This window comes from Emys orbicularis, chromosome 9, assembly GCF_028017835.1.
Source record: "Emys orbicularis isolate rEmyOrb1 chromosome 9, rEmyOrb1.hap1, whole genome shotgun sequence".
NCBI lineage: Eukaryota > Metazoa > Chordata > Testudines > Emydidae > Emys > Emys orbicularis.
Window position 1 is genome coordinate 3,270,178 of NC_088691.1, and position 15,069 is coordinate 3,285,246.

The 15,069-nt window shown below is 41.8% G+C and overlaps 1 protein-coding gene across 1 annotated transcript in view; it reads left to right on the forward strand.

Annotated features, from left to right (window-relative positions):
* Positions 1-15,069, forward strand: part of STK26 (serine/threonine kinase 26) — a 57,569-nt gene that overhangs the window by 25,084 nt on the left and 17,416 nt on the right. The window contains exon 2 of the mRNA XM_065410252.1: positions 10,954-11,184. Within this exon, the coding sequence (XP_065266324.1) occupies positions 10,954-11,184 (231 nt within the window). The remainder of the gene's footprint in view (positions 1-10,953; positions 11,185-15,069) is intronic.

The following is a 15,069-nucleotide window of genomic DNA, read 5'->3' on the forward strand; positions in this document are numbered from 1 at the left end:
GTTTTTGTTTACACGATACCCAAAGCCCTATTTCCCTGCTAGATTTTTTGCAGTGTATACTTCTGCTTATGACTTCAATTTGTCATCACAAATGCAGCATTGTGAGCTCTCTAGAAGGAAAGGGAGAACTTTGGATACGTAGTAAAAGTGTGACTGTAAGCCCCTTGGGGCAGGGGACTGTCTTTGTTCTGTGTCTGTACAGCACCTACCACAATGGGGTCCTGGGCCATGACTCGGGCTTTTAGGTGCTGCAGTAATACAAATAATAACAATATCTGTCATACTTTACTGGAAATTCTTCCATCCTGGAAGGCTTTATGGCAACTTAACAGCTGCTAGCTTCTTAAAAGTATTTTAGATTGCACTCCTTTACGAACTGTCCTTATTCTGCTTTGCTAAATGGATTTTTTTTGTGTGCAGAACATTAGTGGTAAACCTGTATCCACAACTTTAAGGTGGGTTGAGGCAGGAAGGAATTAACTTGACAGCCATGGAGCTGACATAATTGAGTAGAACATTTGGAAGGCAGTATTTATAGCTCGTAGATGGTGATGCATCATATCACATAGGTGGCCTGGCTCATACTTGACCTCTGAGGCTGCAATAGGGTAAAAATTCTTTACGGCCTAAGAGGGAGTTCCACTAAACTTGTGCCAAGGAGCAAAGACCCCTATCCCCTGGAGGAAGAACCTTCTCAAATGATATCTTCAGGGAAGCAGAATTGAAAGCAAGTTGCTTTCCCTTCCAAGGTGGGCTCCTGAGACAGTCTTTCCCACCTGTGTACGGTGGGAGTGAATGGGAGGGGTGATCTTGGGACTTAACACGGAACAGGAGCACCAGCAAGCCCATACTTCACTGCCACAGCACACAGGAACTCGGATTTCATCTCTACTTTGCTTATAGCAACATTATCAAGTCTGCACATGAACAATCTTGGAAGGGGAAGGGTAGATGGTTCCGCTGGAAAGTCATAAAAGTTTACAAAATCCGAAGAACTAATCAATGGTCCGTATGCCTAAATTTGATTAATACCAATGGAAGAGAGAGAGACATTCTAGTTGAGCGGTATTCTTTCCCAAAGAACAGATGGACAGAAAAGTAAATCTCAGAAAAAAATATGCATCACCTACCTAGTTTCATAGATTCTAGGACTGGAAGGGACCTCGAGAGATCGAGTCCAGTCCCCTGCCCTCATGGCAGGACCAAATACTGTCTAGCCCATCCCTGATAGACATTTATCTAACCTACTCTTAAATATCTCCAGAGATGGAGATTCCACAACCTCCCTAGGCAGTTTATTCCAGTGTTTAACCACCCTGACAGTTAGGAACTTTTTCCTAATGTCCAACCTAAACCTCCCTTGCTGCAGTTTAAGCCCATTGCTTCTTGTTCTATCCTTAGGCTAGGTCTACACTACAGCGAGGGTCCGACCTAAGATACGCAACTTCAGCTACGTGAATACCGTAGCTGAAGTTGCGTATTTTAGGTCGGCTTACCTAGCGGTGAGGACGCGGGAAAGTCGACCGCTGCCGCCGCCTCCGCTGCCGCCTCCTGCTGAGGTGGATTTCCGGAGTCGACGGCAGAGCGATCAGGGATCGATTTTACCGCGTCTTCACTAGACGCGGTAAGTCGATCCCCGATAGACCGATTGCTACCCGCCGGATCGGCGGGTAGTGAAGACAAAGCCTTAGAGGCTAAGGTGAACAAGTTTTCTCCCTCCTCCTTATGACACCCTTTTAGATACCTGAAAACTGCTATCATGTCCCCTCTCAGTCTTCTCTTTTCCAAACTAAACAAACCCAATTCTTTCAGCCTTCCTTCATAGGTCATGTTCTCAAGACCTTTAATCATTCTTGTTGCTCTTCTCTGGACCCTCTCCAATTTCTCCACATCTTTCTTGAAATGCGGTGCCCAGAACTGGACACAATACTCCAGTTGAGGCCTAACCAGGCCTATTGTTTCTGTGAACAATACTAACATAATGCAAGGAGCTTAAAGAGAAGCTTCTCATGAAGAAAAGAGCTCCCAAGCTCTGCTGAAGATCTCTTCAGTCTCATCCTTAGGCCAGTTGTACATTTCAAACTTTTTTGCCAATGTAGCTATATTGGTCAGGGTGTAATGAGGTCTGATTTTGAGACACAACTGTACTGGCAAATACCCTAGCGTACATGTGGTTATATTGACAAAACTACACTTTTGCAAACTTACTTGGGGGGTGAAGGTGAGGAGGGCTCAAATAAACTGTGTTTTTGCCAGTATCGTTTTGCTAGTATAGCCTGTCCACATGAGAAGCACTTTGCTCGCATAATATTTTGGTATATCTAAACCAGCAAAGCCTTTCAAGCATAGACCTGGTCTTAGTGGAAAGTGTCCCTATGGATTTTATTTACTTCTGCCCTGATCAGTGGCAAGGAACACAATGACTAACTTGGACCTAAGCACACAGATCAAACTATTTGTCAGTTTCTGTCCCCTTCCAATGAGTTAGGTTCTTATGGTATTCTCTCTGTATGAAAGATGCACATTCAGGCTCCTCTTACTCCAAATGTGATGAAAAATAGTACAAGGCCTGTAATAAGAGCAGGCTTTCATTTTGTACCTGTGACTCTGCCAGATTCCATAGTGTCCCAATCCTGGGGAAGATTTGACAGCAAGATTGAGAGTTGGAAAATTCCATCCGAATTTTTAGCCTTCTAGAACCAGAAGAAACAAAGCTTCACGATTATCAGCTTGCTTCCTAAGGGGGAACAATTTGGCAAGCTGGGATTATCGCACAATCATATTTCTTTGCAAGTTAGACTGCGCATTTTAATAAACTGTTGGATTTTTTTCATAATAGGAGGAATGCTGCTTTTTAAAAAGAAAACCAGAACCTGTGACCTGTCTCTCCGGGGTTTTAGAGAAGTAGAAACCAGAGAATTTAATTAAAAAAAAAAAAATTAGTTTCTTAGACATTATACCTCCTCTTCTGTCTTCTGTCATACATGTTCTATGTATATTGGCATGGACTGAAACTGTGGTAAATGTCCTGTGCTTTATTCCTTGGTCCCAGTAGTACTAGGAACTGATTTTTCTGGCACACATTGCTTATGCAAAATACATTCCTGGTTAGCAGCATTGGGGTAATTGACTTTTGGTGTTTAGAAATATCTTGTGAAAGAGTCATTACATTTTGATTATAGAACTGTATTCCAAATATATTAAATTTATAATCTAGCATGAATACATTTAATTCAAACTGAAATTTAGAAGGAATATCTCAGATGCCATGAATATACATGGGCGGGGGGGGGGGAATAGCTCAGTGGTTTGAGCATTGGCCTGCTAAACCAAGGGAACTGGCGTAAAAATCTGTCTGGGGATTGGTCCTGCTTTGAGCAGGGGGTTGGACTAAATGACCTCCTGAAGTCCCTTCCCACCCTGATATTCTATGATTCTAAATCTTGAATTTCAGTAGCTGTCAGAGTTTTAAAGGACACGTAATGATCTGAATTTTAGAATGTTTTTGAAAGTATCAGCTTAAGAACTGCTTTAATATCTAGGATTAATGAGGTTAACACTGTGGAAAACTATTGCCCAGATCCTTTGCATTTGTGTTTCTTGATAAATATATTGGTGTCAATTGACTTTTGACCGGGAGAGCAGCTAGTTGTTTACTGACAACTGTTTATGTTGCTTGGAGAGGCTTAAGAGCTTGAATTCCTCTGGAGCTTGTCAAGAAGGTGATAGTGTGCATGGCCATACATCTGGAACATTGTGTAATAGCAGGAGTTGCTAGGCATGGAAAGAAGGTTTGGAGAAGTAAATAGAAAAGATTGCAGCATGGAGGCACATTTACTTTACATCATGAGGCATTTGACTTTTTCCAGAAATGTACCCCAAAGCTAGAAGCTGCTTTTTCTATTCTATTGTGAGTTTGTTTCATAGAATAGAATATCAGGATTGGAAGGGACCTCAGGAGGTCATCTAGTCCAACCTCCTGCTCAAAGCAGGACCAATCTCCTGTTTGTTTGTTTGTTTTTTCTTGCTTTTAACAAGTTGATAGGGAAAGGTTGCTAGATTCATCTAGCCACGGTATGGTTCACAGGTCCATTTCAAGTAGTCTTGTTAGTAGGTGTAGACACCTCCCTTCTTTGAACTCTTGTGCACCTGGTGAAGATAGCTATTTTAGTTCATTTGGACTGCTTCCCTTTAGAGATTTGTTGTGTGGGTTGTCTTCCACGCCACACTTCTATGTACTGTCAGTGAAGGGAAACTTATTAAGCAACTGTTCTCTGAAGTGCAGTATACTGGAATTGCAATAACTGAATGAAGCAGAATACTGTGCTTCCAAGCATTGAGGCCTGGAGCTGTGCTATCTCCAGCTGTTGCCTTGTCTACTCTCCTGAGCAAAAGCAGGGTCTAGGCAGGCCAGTGCTAGATTGATGGGAGTTCGCCCTCCTCCACCCACAAGAGGAAGCAAAACCAAGGTACTTCAGGAAATGGTGTTGGTGATTCAGTAGATCACAATCTCTGAGGCCAAACAGATTTTCTAGCATGATTGATGCTAGGCAGGTCTCTTTTGTGAGACAGAAAGTAGAAGTCTTGACTACTTGTGGTACAAGTCTGGGTTTCAGATGGCTCTGAGGAAGAACAGTGTTTTGTAGATAAGCTGCACACTATTAATGGTCTGGTAAAACAATATTATAATCTTCTCTCCTAAGCAGTCTCTTCCCGTGTTTCATCCTCATAGGTCACCATAATATGCAAGTGATCTGACCCTAAAATGCATGGGAAGGCAGCTGGAGTGCCAGTAGAAAGAAATCTCATGCTGAGTCTGACTGGTTCTGATAGGGAAATTTTGAAGTTCTATGCCATGGCTGTACTGAAGGGGAAGAAGGACTTCTTCACTTCAGCTGTAGCAAATGCAAAAATGTGGATCAGCTAAACTGTTCCAGATGGCTAGCCTTGTTAATCCAGGTTGTCTCCGCTTGGTAACAACCAAGTATTCAACATTAGTGGAAGTATTTAAGTTGCTTCATGCATAAGAATACTTCGATCCAGAGTGAATGTCTTTGTGGTAGGATAACACTATTGAGGGAGGGGGAAAACAGCAGGTGATGCTCACAGTGATCCTGGAAAGTGCCTGGGGAGCTTCAGAAAGCTGGACCCTTATCTTTTTTTGGCTGGTGCTGAGCCTGATATTGAAGGGAATTTTTGTGATCCCTCTCTGAGGGCAATGAGTAAGTATTGCTTAAGAGGATGATGATCATCCTCTACTGAAGAAACCATCTCTTGATGTTAATGTCTCTTCAATCTCTTTACTCTCTTGAATCCCCTTTTTGGAGGGAAGGTTATCAAGGGTTTGTAGTGAGGCAGCTTTAGTTGTACATCAAGTCTCGGGTTTGTGACCCATTCAGTCTGGTGTTAAACTTGTCTGTGATACAGAGCTTCTTAGTATTGGGTGATCAAGCTTCTGTGTTGATTCTCTCATGCTCTGTGTTTGTCAGGTCACTGAGATAGTAGACACATTCTACTGCATTGCCTCCAATGTCCAGGTGACACCCAGCTCTGTCTCCATTTTGTCAGGTTCTGCCGTTTGAATGCCTTAGGGGGAGCACTGGTGAGCTCCATTCACCTCATTGCTTCACCTGTGTGGATCATAATGCAAGACTGGGGCTCTTAGTGTGTGATTGCAACTCCGTTATGGATGGCGTAGGTTATCTGACGGACTCAGCCCAGACAAGACTCAGATGTGAACTAAGGAGCTGGTAATATTTATACAGTTTTACATCCCTCAATCACAAAAGAGGGTCAGCATTGTTTTACAGATGGGAAACGGAGGCACAGAGGTGAAGTGACTTGTGAAGATTGCCTCATTATAGAAGGAGTTTGTCTGCTGTCTGTTTAGATGAACCTGAAGTTGCACTGGTGGAAATCTTTCAGCAACTTCCCTAATATGGACCCAACTCTAGTTCTTGGGCCAATGGGCATCAGATGATTTTTTTTAAATGTGTGTATAATTCTATTGTGCACCAGAGTTCTGCTTGAATTCTGTGTTCTCATATGGCAGCCCAGACTGGCTGATGTCTCCTTCCAGCTGGTGGAGTTAGGAAAACGGCTTTTCCTGCTGTAAAGGATTTGCTATCTGTCAGTCTCTCATGGGCGAAATAAAACTTCTGCTAACTGCTCTGAGGCGTAGGCTATTTCCTTTCTCTTTCAGGTTCTAAAACGTACTGTGTCCGCTCTCTTCTTCCAAAATATCTAAAGTATTTACATTATAGACTGATTCCCTGCCGGAGACTCTCTTCTTGAGTTACAAGAGTACAAAACAAGTGAGTGTCACTATTTTGTGACCAGATGAGACTTTCCCAGAAATCTAGACTTCAGATATTCCTGTGCAAAACGTACATCTTTTGTATCTTAGACATAACCCACTGGAAATAGAAATATGAATGGAACCTTAATTATAAAATAGAGAACATTTGCATTGTGATAGTCAAGTGACATAAAACTGCCTGCTTGGATGCAGAAGTCCAAGGTTAAAATTGATTGATTTTTTTATTCACAGACTAAATATAATACAAGTTTTCCTATTCTGTCTTGCCACTGTGCCTCATCCTTGACCTTGAGTGTCGACTTCCAGGCATGAGTAGGCAATTCATTCTTCATGACCACCTAATCCTTGGAATCTGAGGTAGCTTTTACTCATTCACACCTGCTTGCTGGGTACTAGGCGGACAACCCAGCTTGTTTCATGTAAGGTATCCAATCCATTAGACTCAAAGCTGCATGTGTACACAGCTAAACCCCTGATGGTAGGGACTGTGACACTTAGAAGTGCTTGCCATACAGTGAAATACCTTCACCAGGAGCTATCTGCCTCCTGGCTGGGTGGAAGGTGGCTTGGGGGTTCCTCCCACTACTGTTTCTGCCTCCTGCTAAGCAGATGAAGGAGGCTCCCAGCTCCTGCTGTTGGCACACTTCTTTCTGAGGCTCTCCTTCTCCCTTTGTGGTGGTGCTGCTGCTGCTCCAATCTGGAAAACAGGTGGAGAGAGTTAAGGGAAGGAGAAATTTTTTTGATGGATTGGGTGGGAAACTATAACAAAAAAACAAAATACAACACCTGGGAAGCTAATGTGTTCTTGTTCCAGTTTCTTAGTTAAAAATAAAATGCAGTTCATTTCTCATGTCACCAGTCTCAGTTTGTAGGAAATTGGGCAGACTGAGTACACTACACTAGTGCACTCAAAGCGGGTCTCTACAAAAAAACACCTGGTAATCACTGGGTTAAATCTGTCAGTCAACTAGAATACCATCAGTTGTTCCTGACTGTCACCATATTTACTTGATACAAATTTCTCTTTTTGGTACTTTCAAGTACTTTTAAAAAGAAATATAGACCTAGTTATTATGGTTCACTCAGTGTTTTACCATCATGACAAGACCAAATAATTGTGTCCAGCAGGGGGAGACAAAGAACAATTCTCATCAGAATAGGGAAACCGGTTTATATGCCTCTTCAGCAGCAGTGATGAGGCACGGGACTTCCCTGAAATCTCAGAATAAGCGCTGAACCCATTTTCATCCACCAAATATTCCTTTACTCAAACGCCTGGACTTCCTCCTTCCTCACGATATCTATCTTAGGTTCAGATTATAACAAAAATAATATTCAAACAACTTTCACTGTGGCTCATGGGAAGCCCTGAAGGCAGTCCTTGAAATAGCGTTCCTGACATGCCACTTAAAGCCTTTTCCTAAGTTGGCTACACTGATAATACTGGCTTATACTTTGTGGCAACCTAGTAACAGGTCCCGTACAGAGTTTTAGAAATGCGGCGTGTCTTAGTCACTTTAAAGGAGCTGAAATCTTTGTGAAACCTGCATGAGAGCCCATATTTCTAACAGAAATATGCATGTAGACAAACGACCACCACCAACCCAATTTAAGAGGCAGACTACAGGACTTCCTATTCCATGTAGCAATAGATGAGTGCATGGGATTTTACAGGCAGATATAGTGATGATGTCCTGGCCCTGTGGAACTTGCAGCCTAAACTTGGACACAAAGGACAGAAAACCACGGAATAATAAGAGGGTAGAAAAGATACGGGTATACGAAATAAGGCTGCAGCTGGTCAAAGTGGGAGATAAAATCTTAGGGTGACCAGATGTCCTGATTTTATAGGGACAATCACGAATTTTGGGTCTTTTTCTTATATAGGCTCCTATTACCCCCCACCCCCATCCCGATTTTTCACACTTGCTGTCTGGTCACCCTATAAAATCTGCTGCTTGCAAATTGCTTTTTAAATCTAATATAGAGCTAAACTCCTTTTTGATGCTATCAGAATTTATATCTAAATGGAAATGCATTTTTACATGCTCCAGTTTTATCTCTTTGTAAATTTTAGATTCACCTGTATTTTTAGTCATGGATTAGTGCTGACAGGCTTTGAAGAAGTGAGTTTTTCAGGAGGGATGTGAATCAGAGGAGGATGGTGATTTGATGTACCAAGTAAAAGGGGTAAAAAGTGATGTGTGGAAGAAAACTAAGGCAGCGGCTCAATGGGAAGCTTGTCCAGAGCATTTTACCCGTTGACACCTTAGTCCTTGGTCTCTGGTTTAGTGTTGCTTCTGCAACAGAGGATGGCCTTATTAACATCCAGAGAGGTTTTGAATGGGAGTAAATGGGGCCTCCTTTCTCCTTTTCATGGATTCCTTAGTCTCCATATTATAGTAATCTGATAACTGATAAGAAAGAAATATGCATTGTGTGAAAAATTGGACTGTGGAAATCACTGCCATAGGAAGTGTACCAAGAATGTAGCAAGGTTCAAAAAAGGTTTGAACATTTATAGGGATATCAAGAATATCCAGAGTTGTCATTATTAGTATCCCTTCTGAAAATTTTGTCTTTAAACCTCGTGCTTTCAGGCTTACCCTAGTAGTTAGAGATTGCTTCTGTCCACACTGCCATTGGGGGTGAGCTTCCCAACCCAGATAGACAGACTTGTGTTAGTGGGGCTTGCGCTAGCAAGCTGAAAATAACTGTGTGGATGTTGTGGCACTGGCAGAGGCTCTGGCTAGCCCCACAGGCTCGGACCAAGGGGTTGGGGTGGGCTTGAGCTTGGGTGGCTCTTCTGAGCCTCCACTGGTGCCACAAAATCTGCAGCTATTCTTAGCACACCAACTTGAGTCTTGCTAGCATGAGTCTGTCTATCCAGGCTGGGAGTCTTGCTCCCAGCTGCAGTGTAGACATACCCTTAGGGACCAGGATGAGACCTCTTGTGGGGAGGCAGATTATACAACATCTGCCTACTGCAGGTTTTGCACCTTCCTCTGAAGCACCTGTTGCTGGCCACTATCAGAGACAGGATGCTGGACTAGCTGTTATAGTTCCTGCTCCAAAGAGTTTACAATCTATCTTTGTTCTGTGTTTGTACCGCTCCTAGCACAGTGGGGACCTGGTCCATGACTAGGGCTATATAGGCTTTATGGTAATAAATAATAACAGGCAGGCCTTGGGTGTGATCCACTATGGCAATTTCTATGTTCACCAAAGAGAGAGGCTTTGCCTCACGACCACATCTAAATGCTTTCTGTAAGACTGTCACACCTACGCATGGGAGCACCCAAATGGCCTCCAGCATGTGAGAAGCAACAGACAGTGCAGTTGTTGGTCACCACAGCACTATCTCTTGAAGCCCTGCTGTAGTTGTGCATGGCTGGCTAGGAGAAAAGTCTCCAGTCACTTTTCCACAAGCACCCAATGCTTCAGATTTGGTTGACTGACAAGAAAACATGGCTGTCCCAGTGTTTGGACTGTGATCTTATTCTGACTTAATGAAATGTTGTTGGGACTATCTGAAGATATCCTTCTTATTCTGTTTTTGGTGATTGTACTGGCTTTCTACTTTTGGGTTTTTTTTAGTTTGTCTGTGACTTGGTTGTATGTTTAGTTTTGTTCTCAAGTGCAATATAAAATGTCACTCTTGCACCCAGTTTAAAGACTCAGAACTAAGACTAAATAACTATCTCAAAGACAAGTATACATTGTAATGCTGTGGTCTACCTTGTGTGAAATCTAGATGTGATCATTCAAAGTAGCACTAGTCTAGTCAAAAAGGTATATCTCCATATATATTTATATCTCCTAGAACTGGAAGGGACCTCGAAAGGTCATCGAGTCCAGCCCCCTGTCTTCACTAGCAGGACCAAGTACTGATTTTTGCCCCCGATCCCTAAGGTGGCCCCCTCAAGGATTGAACTCACAACCCTGGGTTTAGTAGGCCAATGCTCAAACCACTGAGCTATCCCTCCCCCTTTGCTGCTACCTGCTGTCTGAGACTGGAGATGATGATTTTGGTTCCTGGTTCCCTTTGAAGCTAGTAGAAAATAGCCTGATCAGGCTAGAAACATATACACTTGGGCCATGCATCCTACCTGCATCAGATGTGCTTTGTTCCATATATTGGCATGATCTTGTTTAAGTTCATTGCAGTGGTAGACTGTCCTGAAGGCAGTTCCCTTTTTATTTTCCCAGATATTGATGATAGCACTTCTACTTGCCCTGGACTTCTAGACTTTTTCCCCAGCCTGTTGCATGACTATACAGTTGGAAATTCACATAGTGCCAACACTTCCTTTCACTTTAGGGGATGCTTTGTGGGGAAATTCAGAGGTTAATTTTCCTGCCTGGCTGGCTCCTTCCTGTCTGTTGCTTATAGGAGCAGATGATTAGTCCCTTGCCTTTAATGCACAAGATATACTGTAATTTAGTAGGTCAACAGAAGTTGAGCTTAATTTTCTGATAACAATGTATTAATGCATAGCAATACCACATAACTTTACCAATGCTAGTGGGGGGGAATGTGGATGATCTGCTTTTTGGGGAATGAGGAGGGTTGGTCTTTGACAATAAGTAAAACAACTTGTTTACAATCTTTCCTTTCCTTTCTTTTTTTCTAGAACTATAGAGCAGACCCAGAAGAACTGTTCACAAAATTAGAACGCATTGGAAAAGGCTCATTTGGTGAAGTCTTTAAAGGAATTGATAATCGAACGCAGCAAGTGGTTGCTATAAAAATCATAGACCTTGAGGAAGCGGAAGATGAAATAGAGGACATACAGCAAGAGATAACGGTCTTAAGTCAGTGTGATAGTCCTTATGTAACAAAATACTATGGATCATATTTAAAGGTAATGTATACCATTGCTCCAAGTTCACTGGGAAAGTCTTATCCTGTCTTTTAATTGTTTTGAAAGCCGCAATTTAAGAAAATTCAAAGTTAAAGAAGCACTGTCCTGTCAACTTGAATTTTTTTGGAAAAAAGACTAATAAGTTTTTTGGCAGTGGATAGAGCACCTTATCAGTATTCCGCTGTGGGTCTTCTTTCAGTGCTTTTATTCAGGTTTTCTGATCCTGCTGCCAGTGTTTTTTGAAAGGTCTTTTGGAATGTCCCAGAGCCACAGTAAAAAAAAAAAAAATGTGCTGGGGCTTGCCGCCCCCCAACAACTTTGGGTTGTCTACAGGTGTCTTCCCTTTCATCGACCTTGGCAGGCAGCACTACAACACTGAAACTTGTGGTCCTTCCCACTTCCTCTGCATCTCCCAGTGAGTGATGCTCCTGCCTGTCCCCTGTCCCCGTTTCTCTCCCCTCCCGCCCCCCATATACTTGTCTCTCTGCCTGGCTGCTCTTGCTGCAGGAGTTGGCTTTGAGACAGAAGATCGCTACTATCTCACCCAGGCCAGGATTCTGGGTCCTGTGAAGGGAGCTGGGCAGAGGATCTCTCCTGCTCCTATTGTTGCACTTGGCCTCTGGGATTCTTTGCCCCATATAGGGGTCTCATGTTCCATGGCCCTGTAGGGGCTCTCTCAGATGTGTTCCTTCTCTCCCCAAGCCACTTGTTCATTTGGTCTGGTGCTCGGGAAGAAAAGCTGCCCTCCTAGGCAAAATTTTGATGCTACAGAAGCTCTGTTGTTACAGGTAAATACTAATCAAGGTTTTAGGAAGAGTGTGTACATGAGTAGTGCATGGGTGCTGTTTTCAGCTAGTGCGTGAGACAGGAAGTGACCATTAGCAAAACAGCAGAACTATCTATACACAAAGTGCTGTCAAATGCACAAAATAAACAAACTAGAGGAAAGTTAGGGAAATCTCTCTTCTGCTTACTTTTCAGTTTTACTAAATGTTACTTAGTGACCTATAATAGGTACAAAATTTTTAGACAGAAATGGGATTTTTTTGTTTTTGTTTTTAATGTTACCAAGGTCATTTTTAAGACTGAAGCCATTGGCAGCATTCTAAAGGAGTGCTCTTTTTAGTAAAGCCAGCAGGTTAGCTCAGACTCTGTTTAGGGCATTCTTGAAATTCAGATTGTTCCAAAGACAGTAACTGGTTTCTTCGAGATGTTGCATTATTGTATGAGCTCTCTCTTTAAGAGCGTTGCTATAGGAGCAGGTTACTTGGAGAACTAGTTCTTATGTAGTGTTCAGGTTTTTTCTTTTGGTTTAAATTGCCAAAACATCCTAATCTAACTTGCCTACTAAATGCCTATGGCTTTTAAAAATCGTGTACGCCAAGAAGCTGATGCTCGGTTTGACCCAAAGATAAAGCCATGGAGGCTTTGTTGTTTCCTTGGCTGTTCCCTATTCCATGGGCTTGTTTTCCCCCATCAGAAGTGGATACACATCGTCAGTATGGTTGTCTTCAGCTGCCTTGTTCTTAAAGGGTGTAATTACTGGTGTATAGCAATAAGGCTCCGAGCTTGCCTGCTCATGCTCTATTGTCTTAGCAGCAGCAGGTTCTTCCCCCAACTGCCTGTGAATCCAGCTGGGAAAGCCCCCATTAGAGCAATTTTATGGGTACTGGTGTAGCAGTCTGCCCCCAGTTCCTTATTTCCCCATGCTTACCTGAGTGTCATCCAGCCGTGAATCTGCCAAACTTAGTCTTCTGAGTTTTAGGCACCCAGAAGGCCAGATGTTTGCCCTGAAGAGCAAACAGATAAAGATAAGTGTGTTGGTGAAAATACTCTACTTTTGAGTCCTGTGTCAGATTTCTCCATGGTGCATAGTTTTCACAAACTCTAAACATAGAAATAATTTACTTAAAAAGAGTTAGTTTTGTAAGCCATGAATATACAAAGAGTTTGGAGAGATGTATCTTTTTGTACTAATGCTATTTTTTTTTAAAGTAGGTATTAGGGAAAAAACATCCCCCAGATCTGGGAAAGCTAAATATGATTTATACGTCTATATTCATGAGCTTTTTAAAAAAAAAAAAAAAATGTAAACACACCCATCACTGTTGAAGTAGCCTTGAAGGGTCTAACTCAAACTTGTCCTAAGCATTGTTACTCAAGTCTTTCACACTTTAAAAAGCAACAGAGTCCTGTGGCACCTTATAGACTAACAGATGTATTGGAGCATGAGCTTTCGTGGGTGAATACCCACTTCGTCAGACGCATGGGTCTATAAGGTGCCACAGGACTCGTTGTCGCTTTTTACAGATCCAGACTAACACGGCTACCCCTCTGATATTTCACACTTTAGTATCTTCCTCTTTTCACGCAGTAGTATAAAGGGGGGCGGGGGGAGGATTTTCCCTCAATGCTCTAGCAGTTGTAAACTTTTGGCTGGAATTAGCTTAATATTTTTATTCCAAAAATTGCTGGCAAATACAGAACTACTATTGCAGCAATATTTTCCTTTCCAGCTTGAGTGCCTTCAGTTTTCCATTACTATAATGACTCAGTAAATTCTGAAGTCTTTAAAGATTAATCCTAGCCTAATAGCTGCTTTTCAGACTTCCTAAATTCTCTTCAGGAAAAAATAAACTTCTCTATATTTTCTGAAGGGTTTTTTGTAGTTTGGTTAATGCCTAGCTCCTTCTTGAGAAATTCCTTTAAGAATGGGGTCAACAAAGATTTTCCTCATCCAGCTTGACTAGCATGATCAGTGGCTTCACTGGCTGACTGCTCCCTGCAGTTAGATGAGTAAATACATCTATAGATGTGTAAGAGAGAGACTGTTACCTTAAAGGGACTCCGTCAATACAATTTTTGTTTTAAAATTAACACATTTCAGAAGAAAAACTCTGATAGGACCCCTTAAATGATGTCTTGGTTTAGGGAAAAAAAATTAAAGGTTTTGTTAGTCCCCAACTACTAATTACAGGGATCTTTTTAGTGGGAGAAAGAAAGTTACTGGCAGTGGCATAGAGTGGGCACAGTGTTGCCAAATGGATTAAACATTTTTTGCTACTTTTTAGTTTTAGTAATTACAGGCGTTTTTAGAAGGAAACGAGATTTTCATACTGATCTCTTTAAATGACTTGGTATCTGCCACAGATCATTGTCTTATTCCAAAAATGGCTGTTGTGCCAGAAAAACCTTGGTGAGATTGTGCTTTTCCGATGCTTTAGATAGCTATGCCGGGGAACTATGAGACATAGTAAAATGCTTGTGGTTGTAAACTAAAAAGGATTTTGTATGTGAAGGTCTAAACAAACCTTAAAGCAATGTAAATCTGTTTTAACACCTCTTGTTACAACAAGGGTGATATACTGGCACCATGGAAGCCAATGAGGCAAGGATTTCACCCAAAGCGTTGAAATAATGTTATCACAAGAATCTGTGTTGATGAAAATTGTATTAATTTTGTATTTAGAGATCAGCAGAAATAATCCTGGAAACAGAAGTTTTATTTTGGATCTTAAGCTTTAGCACTATATTCATGTTCTTACTAAACTAAAAGGTTGAATTCCCCTAACCCCCACACTTGCTGTTTTCTTCTAAATCCAGAAAAAAAAAGACTAAATTGACCATTATTTGAGTTCCCTAATAAAGAGAATAATGCCATAGTGTATCCAGTCTCTGACTGGGAAGGTTCTGAATACGTGGATGTCCAGTAGAACCATAGAGGGTAGGGTCTTTCTAGCCAATCCACCTTCCTTCAAGTCATGCCTATGAAATAGATGGTAATCTAAACTGGTTTCTATTTTAAAATGTGTTTTTCCTTCCTAAAGGTGAAAACTGCTAACATTAGAAGTCCCTTGTATGTTGGGGTTTGTCTGTATTAAAAAG